This window comes from Rhinolophus sinicus, chromosome 17 (assembly GCF_057876585.1).
Source record: "Rhinolophus sinicus isolate RSI-liver-muscle chromosome 17, RSI-T2T, whole genome shotgun sequence".
Lineage (NCBI taxonomy): Eukaryota > Metazoa > Chordata > Mammalia > Chiroptera > Rhinolophidae > Rhinolophus > Rhinolophus sinicus.
In genome coordinates this window covers 135,178,654-135,195,777 of record NC_142517.1, presented here as the reverse complement: position 1 = coordinate 135,195,777, position 17,124 = coordinate 135,178,654, and the positions used below count along the sequence as shown (strand labels likewise).

Genomic DNA, 17,124 nt, shown 5'->3' with positions numbered 1-17,124 from the left:
GTGTAGGGTTTTTCTTTTTTGTTGTGGTTGTTTTATTTTCTACAGCTCTAGTAAGTAACACATTGTTGACCCCAGTTTGGCAGAGAACACAATGACATTCTTGGTTCTGTTCTCCGCGAAGGCAACTGTGTATATTATAATAGAATACTCCATGATCTTCATCTTTGTGTCAGCGTGGACATTTTCAGTGATCTGAGGTTTCCTTTAACATATCTGATAAAGTATCTAAATCATGCTCTCTTAGAGAAGGCATAAGTATAGGAAGAAATGACACGTTTATTGTAAAAATTGCAACACAGATCTGTGCTCCCAGGAAACAGTTTAGCAAACAAATGAGAGAACCTTAAATTTAAAGAAAACAGTTGATTCAAATTAGTTGTTTTACACTGTTGTTCATATACCTAAAACATAAGAAGTACCTTTAACACTATTTCTTTTTTAACAATTTAGACGTATTCATTCTTCTTTTTCTTCCTTACACTTCTTTACCATTCCCCACTAAAGTAGGACCTGGAAGTTTGTTTCTATAATATGTAGCTCGCTCGCTCTCTCTCGCTCTCTCTCTCTCTCTCTCTCTCTCTCTCTGTTGAAATTATCCAAGGACACTTAATAATGCCTTGAATGTATATTTTTCAGCTTGAATCTAGCTAATTATAACAGAAAAAAATTGTTTTCCTTTATAACTGTATCTGTGTGTGAACTAACATCAGTATAATATGCTACATCTTTGGGGACTCTACTGCTACCAAATTCAGTCTTTTACCTGTTATCCAAATGTCAGTAATTAATTGTAAATTAACTCATGGTATGTATTCATCACACATTTTCTGCCAAGAACTTCTGTATCTAATTAAGACAAATGGGATATTTGTCTTACGATGTTTTCTGCTAGTATTTCTATGATTTCTGATAGCATTCCTGTAATCCTGCAAACTGCTTTTGAATGTCCCTTTTTACATTTTGAATTTTAAATTCAGCAACTGCAAGCCTCTGTAAAAAAGGGAATTTTCAGTTTGGGACAAATTATTATCCAGAGAAACTTCAATTATACAATACAGCATTTGACAACTCTGAAAATTTTTGTGTCTAGAATAAAGTTGGGAAATATTTTCAGGGCTGGATTTATCAAGCTAACACTCTAAAGGCAATTTTCTTGACTATGTCATACGATCTAACAAATGTTTTCTACATCAAAATTTGAACTAAAATGGGGAAAACATCAATACGTAATACTGTCACTGAATGTTAATTTCCATGGAGTCTCAAAAACCAGAGACAAAGATTTGCGTTTCTTTCCATTGCTATAGATCATACTTAAATATGAAGAATCCATGTTCATTAAAAATATCTTAAGTACATTTATGTAAATTACTGTCTTGAATTATTTATAAATTTCTCCCTGCAGTTTTATATGCTTAGAGAGTGTTCTTTCTCTAAATTTGCTTTATAATCCCTGAAGGTTCTCAAAGTGCTAATTCTATTCAATTCTTTACTTTCAATTTCATTCTATGGAGCAAATAAATTATACTTTGCCTGACATAAAAGGTTGCTTAATTTTGATAGGTGTGCAGTCTTTTAGTTTTCTTAAGTCGATAAATTAGCGATAAAAGTGATTTTTGCAGTCAGATTTTTCTTCATGCATTATATAGTTTATCAAATTGCTACTGAAATTTTGTGTAAAATCTGTATTCAGGATGGTTTTGTTTTGAATCATTTGTATCCCTAATTTTATTGCCATTTATCCAGGTGTACTGTGTGAAAATATTTTAAATTTAAAATGCATAGGGATCACTTTGAAAAAAAATAGAGACTTGTTCTCAATACTAAGAGCTTTTTCATGTTTTCTGCTTATAGCTGCAGAGATCTTTGTTACATACTCCTTATACCTATGGAAAAGTAGCATTTTATATGATTATTATACTTTTGTATTATATTTACATTTGGTGCCATAACATATCATAGAGATGACAATATAGGCCTGGGATAGTAAAACCTGAGTGTGGTTCCTGGCTTGGACCCTTCTCAGCTGTGTGACTATGGATCATTAACTTCCTGAGAAACAATTTTTAAAGCTCTGAGACTAAGGGCTATCTATGCTAAATGGCTGATTCAGTCCACTCACTCAAAATAATATTTCCAATACTCATTTACATCATTTGAAAGCTGATTACTATTAGATAAAAGACAGTATTCACATTCCCATTCATATGCAAACTTTGGAGTATATCAAAGTAGAATGCAAGAATTGGATTGAATAAGTAATCACATGTCTATCCTGGCTCCCAGAATGCCTCCTTCACAGTGTATCCCCCTGCCATTTTAACACAGTGACTGACTAGTCATTTTAAGAGCATTATTAGTGCTAAAATTTGTCTTTAGAAAGTTAAGTGGAGCAACAAAATTAACCTCCTAGTTTAATAGTTATATTACTTTTAATATTTTTAATATGAGAGTATCCTTTAAAGTTTTTAAAAATGTTTAATACAACTATAGATATTTTCATGACTGCTTCATCGTAGATCTAACCAATAAAATATCAGTTGGATTCCTTGCTACAAAGTTATCTCTTTCTGGTTTATAGACCTTGTAAATATGAATAAAACTTTTCAGGATTAATACACTTGGGATTCTAGCTATAGCTCTTTTTTGTCTGGTTGTAAAAGTCCAACAAGTTTATTTTTAACAGAATTTTCAGGGGGGGAAATCAACTTTTAAAAATAAATCAAAACAATATGCATAAAAGTAATACATATATTTTCATATAGTTTAAATATCTTTTTTATGGATAAACAATAATGCCATTGAGTGGATATAAGATACGGATACTGGTCTTTGATTTTTCTTTATGCAATCTCACTTTTTCTTCTTACATACGCTTAATCTCATACACACACACCCACACATATATATTCAAACATACACAGAATATATATCCATGTTTGCCTGAATCACCAATTGCTATATTTTTTCTCAACTTTAGTTATTGCTGTTATCTAACAGTTAAATAAAAACTTCAATTGACATAACTTCAAAAAGTGAATCTTATTTATGTAAAAACATCTATTTCTGTATTGTAATATACATATTATAATTGTTGAATGAATAAGTGAAATAAAACGTGGATTATATACGTTCTGTTTTTTTTTTTTTTTTTTGGCATGTTGATTTATTTCATCATGCTCTTGATTTCTTTTCTATATTTTATTTTCCTCCACATTCCTTCCATATTACACTTTATATTACAAAACTGCTAAAATAGAAATGTCGACTTTTGTATGAATCCATGCTTTAAGATGGCATCACAGGGTAATTTATAAAATTAAAATTTGAATAGTTACATTTAGCAGCCTAAGTGGACAGAATTGTAAGTTGTGATGCATTCATGTATACATTCATAAGTTAAATATTTACCTGCCAGTAATTTTTATTTTTAGACTTTTCTAATTACCTAGTGTTTTGTTATAGTAATAGTAATAATGAATGAACAAGATAAATGATCACTGTCCTTGTTGAGCTTACAGTCTAGTGGGGGCAAAAATATTAATAAAAATAACATTTTAAAGAAACACAAGTGTAAATTTGCCACTCTAATGCACGTTATGAAGGAGAGTACATGACACAATAATCAGAGAGAACGCTGAAGTTTTCTTGAAGGAAATGATGTTTGAGATATGAAAAACAGGAGTAAACTAGGCAAGCGGGTTGCAAGACAGCATTTCAGGCAGGGAGCAGCATGTACTAGAGGCATTTGCTAGGATTTGAATCCATCCTGGTAAATTCTATGAATGGTTAAATATTGTTTTACAATACAAAAAAATATATTTTTTATGAACAAACACATGTATATTAATTTTAGAACGTATTAATTTTTTTCTGTTAGTATGAATGTTACTGCTATTATTATTATTAATGTACTTTTTTGTGTTTATCTGTGGATTATTATAAATCAACAATTTAATTTCAGCTACTTATTCTGGACTGAATGGGGACAGATGCCCTGCATTGGAAAGGCTCGCTTAGATGGCTCAGAGAAGGTTGTCCTCGTAAGCATGGGGATTGCATGGCCGAATGGCATATCCATTGACTATGAGGTCTGTTGGATTTATTTTCATAAATATTTAAAGTACTTTAACTGCCACCTTGATTTAGTCCACTTTTAGTGTTCTCTTATTTCCTTAATTAAGCACATAATCAAAAACAGCTTATCATACTACTTTTCAATTGATCTTTAGGAAAATAAATTGTACTGGTGTGATGCACGGACAGACAAAATAGAAAGAATTGACCTTGAGACTGGCGGGAATCGGGAAGTGGTACTGTCAGGGAGCAATGTGGATATGTTCTCAGTTGCAGTCTTTGGGGCTTACATCTACTGGTCTGACAGGTAATTTATTTTTTCATAAGTATTTGAGTCTCAAAATGTTACAGTGCCAGTTGGCTTCACCCTTATAGGATTACCTGTTCCATAGCAAGGTCACGAAAAGGATCTCACAAACCCATGTAATGTCCACTGGAAAGGCAGTCACTCTTTATTCCAAGCTCAACCGATTCAATGTCCCAGACTAAAGTTGGTGTCTTTCCCTTCTGCTGGGCCATCTGTTATCTTCAGCTTCAATAATAGGCTTGCTTTGAATGAATTAAAGAGGCTCTATCATGTATGTTGTCTTCTTGGCAGAGCACATGCCAATGGGTCCATCAGAAGGGGCCACAAGAATGATGCCACGGATACCATAACCATGAGAATGGGCCTTGGAGTCAACCTGAAGGAGGTTAAAATCTTTAACCGAGTAAGAGAGAAAGGTCAGCATTCCTGTGTAATTAATATGTTGTATGACATTTCTTTCTCTTATTTTTTAAAATACTTATCAGACTTAGGTTAGGGATTAATTCCTACATGAGTCCAAAACCTCAAAACCCTTTGTGTGTGTGTGTGCATCTAATGTCCTACAAAATTCATATTGTAGCCTAATGAATTGAATATATATATGGTAGTTCATATATATACATATTTTTACCTAGGACAGTGCATGTATATGGATGGGTTATATGCCTGGCATGTCTTCTAAGTATAGGTTTGGGCTAAGGAATGCAGAAAAACTTGATAAATACACATAGTCAATAAAAAGTCAAAAACTCAATTAGTACATGAAATAGTAAAAAGAAGCAAAAATGTTTGTTTTTGATTATATGTTAATATATAAAGTGATTATGGCTCCAGAAGGTTGCTGTTAGTATGAAATATGTTGAAGTCGTTACCTCCTTAAAATGTGTGTTTTGAAACTGATATGACAGTGATTTGAATATTAAAAAATATATCTCCACTGAAATAATGTCAATTTTATGTTCATTAAAATAAATTGTATTTAATTTTCTTGACATCAAAGGAAGATCTATTTTCAGTGATGATGATAGATTCACAGAGGAGAAATCTAGTTATTTATTTATTTGTTTCAGGTGTACAGTACAATGTAATAGTTAGGCATTTATCATTTATATCCCTCACACAGTGATAACCCCCTCCCCCCATCTACTAACCCTCTGACATCGCATACAGCCATTACATTTCCACTGTCTCTATTCCTACTGCTGTACTCCACTTCTTGTAAATATATATATATATTTATTGTAGTGACATTCATTGTTGTTCAGCTTCAGCTTCAGGTGTACAGTACAGTGATCAGGCATCTACATCATCCCTGAAGTTGTCTCCCTAATGAGACAAGTGTCCATCGGATACCCTACAAAACCTTTACAACATCATTGATTACATTCCCCAAATTGACTTTCATATCCTCGTGGCAATCTTGTGGTTACCAACTGTGCTTTCTAATCCTCTCACCTTTCCCCTTATTCCACTCCCCATACCCATCTAGCAACCCTCAGTTTTTCCCACAGAGGAGAAATCTTAATAGCATATTACATCATCACTCAAAACTGGAGTTAAAAACTTATACCCAATATATTTAGGATGCTAGTCCCATTGGAGCCATCAGTTATTTTGATACATTATGTACTTAATAGATATAGAGTTTAAAGCAGTACATGTTTTTTAGTGAATTCAGTTCATGTTTTGAGTGAATCTGTTACTTATGCCAAAGATTACAATACATATAACTATTATAATCTTAGTATGAAGCATCAAAAAAGAGTTATATATTTAGCTGATTTTTATAATGCTTTTATTTGGATAGTGAGGAAAGCAGAAGAATGTGATCTTTGAAATAACAAATCCAAGGTTTTAAACCTCTGTGATTAAAAAAAAATCAGTACTTTATAGTGTTTGAATTTTTACTGATTGGTCTAAAAATTAAAAATAAAAACAGAATATCCAACATTAAAATTTGGTATTTCTATAAGGAAAAAATGAGCTGAAAAATTAAAAAGGTAATGCGTGTGTGCGTGTGCGTGTGTGTTTGTGTGTTATTTATTTATTTTTTTCATCCTCAGGGACCAATGTTTGTGCCAAGGACAATGGTAGATGTCAGCAACTGTGTCTTTATAGAGGAAAGTCCCGGAGAACTTGTTCTTGTGCCCATGGATATTTGGCAGAGGATGGAGTTACTTGCCTAAGACATGAAGGTTATTTGCTTTATTCAGGGAGAACAATATTAAAAAGCATACATCTTTCTGATGAAACCAATTTAAATTCACCAATAAGGCCATATGAGAATCCACATTATTTCAAGAATGTCATAGCCTTGGCTTTTGACTATAATCAAAGAAGAAGAGGAACCAACCGAATCTTTTACAGTGATGCACACTTTGGAAATATACAGCTTATTAAAGATAACTGGGAAGACAGACAAGTGATTGTTGAAAGTAAGTACAACAATTTATTTTTAAATGGTTTGATGGAAATGGATATCATTGGGATTAGTAGAGAAATTAGAGTTGTGATTCCATGTAGCAATTACATTTTCCTAGAGTTTATATTCAAGAACGAATTCAACTAAATCATCCAGCCTCCCAAAAGTCAGAGAAGCAACTGCTAGGTATATTATAATTATTACTTTCTAATCATTGAACTTTCAACATATTTCTTCATAGTGTTTCTTATAAATAAATATATTAAAATTCATGGGAAATAATTTTTCAGTGCAAAAATTTCTTTTATTTTTTTCCTGTGGGTGAAATTATATCTTTAAGAATATCTGCCTAAATATATTCAGTGAATTGTATTTTCTCAAACAAATATCAAAGGTTTTTTTTTTTTTTTTTTTTGCTTGTGTGTGTGTGTATGCATATAGAGTCTCAATGAAAAATGTTATTAAAGGAATAATAATATTATTTTTAAATATTTTAAATATTTACTTGAGCATAATATTCTATGGATTATCCACATAATTTAGAGAAACCTCTTTACTGTTACCCAAGTTATGCAACTACTATCTTCATATTCCTCATAAACATCTTTTTATTATCCGTGATTTCTATATAGTTCCTACTTTTCCAATTTCACTATACTGAGGTCAATAGTTTTATTAATTTTTAAATTGCAAAATACTATACAAACTTATCATAAAATGTCCAAGTTATATGGATTTAAAAATGAAAATTCTGACACAAATTCTATTCACTTACTCATAATTGATGGCTGTAATGCCTCCAGAATTTTCTTTATGTATGTGTGTGTGTACCGTATATAATTACAAAAATAGAATTATCCTATATGCATTATTCAGCTACTTTTTTTATACTAACAATTTATCTTGAAAAGCTTTCATTTTGATTCATAAGACTCTGTCTGATTCTTTTGAAATCCTGTTCCTAATTCTATACTAAGGATAAACTAATTTATTTAACCATTTTCTTATTGATAAACATTTATGTGGTTTCTGATGTCTCATCTTTACCTTCAATATCACAATGAACATTTGCACATATAAATACATTTATTTACACATGTATTTTTTAGCATAGAATTCTAGACATAGAATTGAAAAGTCGATGATTTAGTTTTCAGTTACAGTAGGTGTCATTATTTTATATTCCTTTCAGGTGTACATCATAGTGGTTAGACATTTATATAATTTATGAAGTGATCCCTTCTATTAGTCTGGTACCCATCTGGTGCTATACATAGTTGTTGTAATATTATTGACCATATTTTCTATGCTGTACTTTACATCCTATGACTATATTGTAACTACCAATTTGTATTTCTTAATCCCTTCATCTTTTTCACCCATTTCCCCAACCCCCTTCACTCTGGCAACCATCAGTCTGTTCTCTATATCAATGAGTCTTTTTTTTCTTCTTCTTCTTTTTTTAATGTTCTTTAAATTCCACACACAAGTGAGATCATATGGTAATTGTCTTTCTCAGTTTGACTTATTTCACTTACCATAGTACCCTCTAGGTACATCCTTGTCACATTGTAAGATTTAATTCTTTATAACAGCCAAGTAATACTCCATTGTATAAGGGTACCACCTCTTTTTTAACCAGTCATCTATCGATGGGCACTTAGTTTGCTTCTGTATCTTAGCTATTGTAAATAGTGCTGCAGTGAACATGGGGGTGGATATATATGTCTGAGTTTTAGTGTAGTGGATTTCTTCGTATGAATACCCAGTAGTGGAATTGTTAGGTTGTATAGTAGTTCTATTTTTAATTTTTTGAGGAATCTCCACACTGCCTTCCATAGTGGCTGCACCAATCTCATTCCCACCAACAGTGTATGAGGGTTCCTTTTTCTCCACAGCCTCTCCAACACTTGCTATTAGTTGTCGTGTTGATGATAGCCATTCTGGGAGGTATGAAGTGATATGTCATTGCTGTTTAAATTTGCATTTCTCTGATGCTTAGTGATATTGAACATTTTTTCATATATGTGTTGGCCATCTGTATATCCTCTTTAGAGAAATGTTTATTCAGGTCTTCAGCCCATTTTTTAATTGGATTGTTTTTTTGGTGTTGAGTTGTATGAGTTCTTCATAAATTTTGGATATTAGCCCCTTATCAGATATGTCATGGTGAATATATTCTCCCATTCAGTAGGCTGTCTTTTCATTTTGTTGGTGGTTTACTTTGCCATTCAGAAACTTCTTAGTTTGATGTAGTCCTAGTTGTTCATATTTTCTTTTGTTTCCTTTTCCCAAGGAGATGTATCAGGAAAAATGAGTGTTTATTGTTTATAGCTGATCAACTTTCTTTCCAAAAGACCATGTTAATTATTGTTATTATCAACTGTCTATAAAACAGGCTATATTTCCACACTTTTGCCAACAATGATTTTATATTTTTTCTTATGACTATCTAGTAGAAAAAACAATCAACTTATATTAATATACATTTACCTGATAACTAGTGAGATACAGCATCTACTTGTCTGTTTACTCACATAAAAATTGATATTTTAGATCAAACGTCATATTGTACATTGTCATCCTATCCTATACCCGCTGTTAGTTTTTCTTTTAGTGTTTAATATCCTTCACAATCCTCTTTGCTATTCAAATCTTGATCAGCCTTTCCAAATGAGTTTAACCATATACTTTACAAATATACATTCTTGTTTCTTTCTTCTCCAGGTGAGGATACTTATTGATAATTTTATACCAATTTATATATTCCAACATATTTCATTTTGGCTTTTCTATGTGTGGTGTGCGTGTGTGTGTGTGTGTGCATAAATGCAACTATAACTGTACTGATCATAGAATTCAGACATATTTGAGGTTTGTTGATTCTTAGTGTATTTCTCTGTGAAGTTTACAGTATAATGCACTTTGGTCCTCCACTTTCCTAGACTTACACAATTCAGTTGGAAATGCTCATATTATATCCATAGCATATTAGTTAACTTATTCATTAATTTTCTGTGCTCCAAATTTTTGGTCAGGTACCCTGGAAGTAAAGGTGCATATAGGTTCATAGACTTTAGAGGCCATGGTTTAAGAATACAACTACAAATAATAAACGTTGAATTTTGATAGAATCCACAAGATACCAAAGGCCTACATTATAAACACAATCTGCCTGGGGAAGGGTAGAGAATTCCACACACCTGAGTTGTGAAAATTGAAAGGATCAATAGGTGCCTGCCTTTTGAGTGGGCCAGGAAGAGGAAGAGAACAGAAGGTCTGATAGTCCCAGACCCGTGGCTCTCAAGTATGGTTCCCTGGGGATCCCAAATAGATGTTCAAAGAGTCTAAAACATCAAACAATTTTCATAATAATACTAGATATTCACCTTTTTTCCCTCTATGTTGACATTAGCACTGATGGTACACACAAGTATGATGGCTAAATTTCTGGTACCTTAGCGCTAATCAAAACAGTGACACCAAACTGTACTAGTAGTCATTTTATTTTTCAGTCACTTAATCATAGGGAAAAAAAAAAAAAAAAAGAGCCATTTTCACTTAAGAACATCTTTGAAGAAAGAATGAAACTATTTCATTTTATTATTTCTGTGTCCTTCAGTACACATCCTCCTAATATTCTGATGAAATGCACAAAAGGCACTTCTGTGACATTCTAAGTACAATGGTTACCTGAAGGAACCATGTATGTCTGTGATTATTTGGATCCATGCTTCTTTTAAGAAAACACCATTTTTTTACTTAAAAGGATGAGGAGCAGACAAATTGTAGTTACTCAAACCTAGGTGTATGGCAGACATATTCTAAAAAATGAATACAATGAGTCTGTCACTGCAAGGGAAAAGATTGATAGTATTTGTTACAAATAATAAAAATCAAGCTTTGAAGTAAAAATTTAAATTTTGTAAAACCATTTACAACACAGTAGGCTCGATATCTTCCCAATATTTAAAAGCTATTCTGATGACATGGGTGGTGATATTACTAACGTGATTGTGGGTGTATTGCACAATGCAATGTGTCAATATTTGAAAGATATGCATAATTTGGGAAAGAGATATTTTCCAAATGACATGACAAAAATCATACATGGGGAAATGTTCCATTCAAAGTGCAAAATAGATCAATGAATTTTAAAGTAATAGAATATGAAAAGTTCATTATTGTGGTTTCTAATACCACACTGACGCGTGTCTTTATGTATAAATGTTTTCAGATTTTTTGGGTAGATACCCAGGAGAGGGATTGCTGGGTCATATGGTAATTCTATTCGTAATTTTTGGAGGAACCTCCACACTGCCTTCCATAATGGCTGTACCAGTCTGTATTCCCACCAGCAGTGTATGAGGGTTCCTTTTTCTCCACAGCCTTCCAACACTTGTTACTATTTGTCTTGTGGATGATAGCCGTTCTGACTGGGGTGAGGTGATATCTCATTGTGATTTTTATTTGCATTTCTCTGATGATTAGTGAGGTCGAGCATTTTTTCATATGTCTATTTGCCATTTGTATGCTCTCTTTGGAGAAATGTCTCTTCAGGCCCTCTGCCCATTTTTCAATTGGGTTGTTTGTTCTTTTTCTTGTTGAGTTTCATGAGTTCCTTGTATATTTTGGATATTAGCCCCTTAACGGAGGCAATATTTGCAAAAATCTCCCATTTAGTTGGTTGCCTCTTTATTTTGTCGATGGTTTCTTTTGCTGTGCAGAAGCTTTTAAGTTTCATATAGTCCCACATTTTTATTTTAGCTTTTACTTCCATTGCCTTTGGAGTCAAATTCATAAAATGCTCTTTGAACCCAAGGTCAATAAGTTTAGTACCTACGTTTTCTTCTATGCAGTTTATTGTTTCTGATCATATGCTTAAGTTTTTGATCCATTTTGAATTAATTTTGGTACATGATGACAGATAGCAGTCCAGTTTCATTCTTTTGCATGTGGCTATCCAATTCTCCCAGCACCATTTATTGAAGAGGTTGTCTTTCCTCCATTGTATGTTTTTAGCTTTTTTGTCAAAAATTATCTGTCCATATTTATGCGGTTTTATTTCTGGGTTCTCAATTCTATTCCATTGGTCTATGTGTCTGTTTTTCTGCCAATACCATGGTGTTTTTATTATTGTAGCCCTGTAGTACAAGCTAAAGTCAGGGAGTCTGATACCTCCAGTATTGTTCTTTTTTCTTCAGATTGCTTTGGCTATTTGGGGTCTTTTGTGGTTCCAAATAAATCTGATGATTGTTTGTTCTGTTTCTTTAAAAATGCCATTGGGATTTTGATGGGGATTGCATTAAATTTGTATATTGCTTTGGGTAATATGGCCATTTTAACTATGTTGATTATTCCAATCCATGAGCACGACTGTCTTTCCATTTCTTTGTGTCTTCTTCAATTTCTTTTCAAAAATGTCTTATAGTTTTCAGCATATAGGTCCTTCACATCCGAGGTTAAGTTTATTCCTAGGTATTTTATTCTTTTTGCTGCAATTGCAAAATAAATTGTTTTTTGTATTTCTTTTTTTGAGATTTCATTGTTAGTATATAGGAATGCAATGGACTTTTCTACATTGATTTTGTAGCCAGCACCTTTACTGTTTTTGTTGATTGTTTCTAATAGCTTTTTGGTGGAGTCTTTAGGGTTTTCTATATATAGCATCATGTCATCTGCAAAGAGTGATAATTTAACTTCTTCATTCCCAATTTGGATGCCTTTTATTTCTTTCTCTTCCCTGATTGCTCTGGCAAGGACTTCCAACACTATGTTGAAAAGCAAAGGTGATAGGGGACAGCACTATCGTGTTCCTGAACGTAGAGCAAAGGGCTTCAGTTTTTCACCATTAATTATGAGATTAGCTGAGGGCTCGTCATATATGGCCTTTATTATGTTAAGGTATTTTACTTCTATACCTGTTTTATTAAGTGTTTTAATCACAAATGGATGTTGTGTCTTGTCAAATGCTTTTTCTGTATCAATTGATATAATCGTATGATTTTTGTCCTTTATTTTGTTTATGTGATGTGTCACATTGATGGATTTGAGGATGTTGAACCATCCTTGTGCCCCGGGGATGAACCCCACTTGGTCGTGATGAATAATGTTTTTAATGCATTGTTGTATTCGATTTGCTAGAATTTTGTTTAGGATTTTTGCATCTGTATTCATCAGAGATATTGGTCTGTAGTTTTCTTTTTTTGTGTTGTCCTTCCTAGATTTTGGTATCAGGGTAATGTTGGCCTCATAAAATGAGTTGGGGAGTACTGTTTCTTCTTCAATTTTTTGGAAGAGTTTGTGCAGGATTGGTATTAGATCCTCTTTGAAGGTTTGGTAGAATTCACTAGTGAAGCCATCTGGTCCCGGATTTTTGCTTTTGGGAAGGTTTTGAATGACTGATTCAATTTCATTACTGGTGATCAGTCTGTTTAGATTTTCCTTTTCTTCATGCGTCAGCCTTGGAAGGCTATTGTTTCTAAGAACTTGTCCATTTCTTCTAGGTTGTTGAATTTGGTGGCCTATAGTCCTTCATAGTATTCTTGGATGATCCTTTATATTTCTGTGGTGTCTGTGATAACTTCCCCTTTTTCATTTCTGATTTTGTTAATTAGTTTCTTCTCTCTTTTTATCTTAGTAAGTCTAGCCAAGGGTTTGTCAATTTTGATAATCTTTTCAAAGAACCAGATCTTTTTCACATTAATTATTTCTATGGTCTTTTTGTTCTCTATTTCATTTAGTTCTGCTCTGATTTTTGTTATTTCCTTTCTTCTGCTGACCTTGGGTTTCAATTGTTCTTCTTTTTCTAGTTGTTTAACGTGTAACATGAGGTTATTTATTTGGGAGTTTTCTTGTTTCTTGAGATAGGCCTGTAATGATATAAATTTCCCTCTTAAAACTGCTATCGCTGCATCCCAAAAATTTTGGTTGGATGTATTTTAATTGTCATTTGTTTCTATGTACCTTTTGACCTCTCTTCTTATTTCTTCTTTGACCCAGTCGTTCTTTAAAAGTATGTTGTTTAATCTCCATGCATTTGTGTTTTTTCCTGCTTTCTTTTGCAGTTGATATCCAATTTCAAAGCCTTGTGATCAGAGAATATGCTTTGTATGATTTCAGTCTTCTTAAATTTTCTGAGGCTGATTTTATATCCCAATATATGGTCTATCCTTGAGAATGTTCCATGTACACTAGAAAAGAATGTATAGTCTGATGTTTTAGGATGAAGTGCTCTATATATGTCAATTATGTCAATTTCATCTAATGTGTCATTTAGAGCTGCTATGTCATTATTTATTTTCTGTTTGGATGATCTATCCATAGCTGTCAATGATGTATTTAAGTCCCCTAGTATAATTGTGTTTTGGGCAATTTCGCCCTTTTGTTCTGTTAGTAGTTGCTTGGTATATTTCGGTGCTCCCTGATTGGGGGCATAAATATTGATGATCGTTATGCCTTCTTGTTTTATAGTCCCCTTTACCATTATGAAATGTCCATTTTTTTATCCTGTTATCTTTTTCACCCTGAGGTCTGTTTCATCTGATATCATTATGGCTACACCTGATTTTCTCCGGGTACCATTTGCTTGGAGTGTCAATTTCCAACCTTTCACTTTGAGTCTATGCTTGTCCTTGTAGCTGAGATGTGTCTCTTGGAGACAGAATATGGTTGGGTTTAGTTTTTTGGTCCAATCTGCTACTCTGTGCCTTCTTATTGGTGAGCTCGATCCATTTACATTTAGGGTGATTATTGATATGTGAGGATTTCCTGTCATTCTATCTTTAGTTTTCTGGTAAGTCTGTGTCTCCGTTGTTTCTTTGCCTTTTTGTTGTTGTCTATTATTTCTGTATGGAGGTACTGTATGATGACTCCCTCTGTTTCTTCTTTTATTACAGTATATATTTCAGTTCTTGAATTTTTTTGAGTGGTTACTCTTAAGTTTATGTAAAAGAAAGTTTGATGTTTAGAGTATTCCATTTTCTGTAGCACGCTTACTTTCTCCATTACCATATTCTGGTTCAGACCTTAACTATCCCCCTTTTTATATCTCGGTTGCCACAAATTGTCCATTTTGATGGTGGTCAAATAGCCTTCTTTAGTATTTCTTATAGTGCAGGTTGTGTATTAGAAAATTCCCTTAGCTTCTGTATGTCTGGAAAGGTCTTTATTCCTCCTTCATACCTAAAGGATACCTTTGCTGGATATATTATTCTTGGCTCATAATTTCTCTCTTTCAATAGCTTGAATATTTGTTTCCACTCCCTCCTGGCTTGTAGAGTTTATGCTGAAAAATCTGATGATAATCTAACGGGCTTTCCTTTGTAGATTACCATCTTTTTTTTCCCTGGCTGCCTTGAGGACTTTTTCTTTGTCATTGATTTTAGACAGCTTCAATACAATGTGCCTTGGAGAAGGCCTGTTGGGATGGAGGTAATTAGATGCTCTATTTGCTTCTTGGATTCGAGGGTCCAGTTCTGTCCACAAGTTTGGGAAGTTCTCATCAACAATTTGAGTATATTCTCTGTTCCCTTCTCTCTTTCTTCTCCTTCTGGTATGCCCATTATTCTTATATTGCTCTTTCTGATGCAGTCAGAAAGTTCTTGTAGAGTTCTTTCATTTCTTTTAAGTTTCAAGTCTCTTTCTTCTTCCATCTGTGTAATTTCCATGTTTCTATCTTCAGTGTCACTGATTCTTTCCTCCATCTGGTCAACTCTACTACCTAAGCTGGTTATTTCATTCTTAATTTCTTCTATTGAGTTCTTAATCTCCAGAAATTCTATTTGGATCTATTTAAAATTTCAATCTCTTTCGTAAAATGCTCATGTTGTTCTTTGATTGTGTTTCTGAGTTCATTCAACTGCCTTTCTTTGTTTTCTTGCATCTCGCTGTGTTTTTTCAGAACTGCAATCTTGAATTCTCTGTCATTTAAGTCACATGTTTCCATATCTTTAAGTTCCTTTTCTGGAGACTTTTCACTTTCTTTCTGAGCTATCTTGTTGCCTTGGTTATTCATGGCAATTACTGATTTACTATTTTTCTTCCTAGACATCTACAGGAGTGGCTTGTGCAACAGGTTGATAGGAAGAGGTCTTTCTTTTGTTTTCCAGTACTTCTTGGTAGAATGTTTTATTTTCTCTCCAACTGCAGCCTTTTTTTTTTTCTGTCTCACACAGTAGTGCTATGTTTTCTCTGCACTATTCCAGCTTCTCACACAATGGGGGGATTCCCTGGGAGACAGGCTTCTCCTCTGTTAATAGTTCGCTTGGGTCGCAGGGCACAGTGTCCATGTGGGTATGTGGAGAGCTTTTGAAGTTCCAAAGCTCTTCCTGCACCAGATTCAGGGCCCGTATGTTTCAGCAGTTCTGTTTACTCCTGCAGGGATCCATCCAGATAGGTGGGGCCAGGGGCAGGGTGAGCTGTGAGAGGTGGCCCAGAGCAATGATGGCGACGACCACCACAGCTGGTTCTGATTCCACAGCTCCCTCCCCTATGCCGGAACTACTTGGGCTGCATATCTGTGTGTGCAGTTCACAGTTCACAGAGCAGCAAATATTCTATTTTTTTGATCTGACACTGCTACTGTTCCGCTTCTACCACTGGGCAGGTGAGGGCAGGGCGAGCTCTGGGTGGGTAGAGAGTGGGCGGCTAGTCTCAGTGCCTACGGCTTCCATTCTCTGCTTGGCAGTGAGGGCTTAAACAACCGTTTTCAGACTTCTTCCCCCAGTCTTTTCTCCGAGGTCTGTGCCGTGAGCGTTGGGTTCAGCCATGTTATATGCTGCCCCCTCAGCCCTGTGGGCCATAAGCAGAGCCCTAGCAGTCCGAGTTCTTCCCTCTCCCACAGCTGCGGTAGTTCCGGGAAGCAGCGAGCTCGGAGCACAGAGAAAGGTCTGCATCCGGTGTGCGCGCCTCTCCGTCTCTGCACTTTTCCCTTCCCTCTCCCCTGCTTGTGCGATTTGCCCACCATTAGGTGAGTTCATTAGTGGGCCTCTTCGTCTTGCCTGTCTGCTGTGCAGGGAGTCCTTTGTGGAGTTATTATTGTTCGATTAGTTGTAAATTCCAGGGGAGCTTTACAGAGGCTCACCTCACGCCGCCATTTTGATGACTGATCTCACTTCAGATGAGTATGGAAGCTGGCAGGTTTGAAATCTGTAGGGCAGTCCAGCAGGCTGGAGACCCAGCAAAAAAACAAAGTTTTATTGAGATATATATATTACATACCATACCATTCACCTATTAAAAGTGTACAACTCAAGGGTTTTTGGTATATTATTAACCTTAAAATTAGGTAAATATGTGTATGTGTGTATGTGTATGT

General features: G+C 34.3%; 1 protein-coding gene across 4 annotated transcripts in view; it reads left to right on the top strand.

Moving 5' to 3' along the window:
• The window catches only part of LRP1B (LDL receptor related protein 1B), a 1,805,568-nt gene that overhangs the window by 1,361,795 nt on the left and 426,649 nt on the right, over positions 1-17,124 (top strand). For all 4 annotated transcript variants that reach the window (XR_012497488.2, XM_074335779.2, XM_074335774.2 and 1 more), the window contains exons 38-41: positions 3,965-4,091; positions 4,233-4,384; positions 4,676-4,800; positions 6,448-6,819. Coding sequence is in view for 3 of the 4 variants with exons in the window: in XM_074335779.2 (XP_074191880.2) it covers positions 3,965-4,091; positions 4,233-4,384; positions 4,676-4,800; positions 6,448-6,819 (776 nt within the window). In the remaining variant the exon portion in view is untranslated. The remainder of the gene's footprint in view (positions 1-3,964; positions 4,092-4,232; positions 4,385-4,675; positions 4,801-6,447; positions 6,820-17,124) is intronic.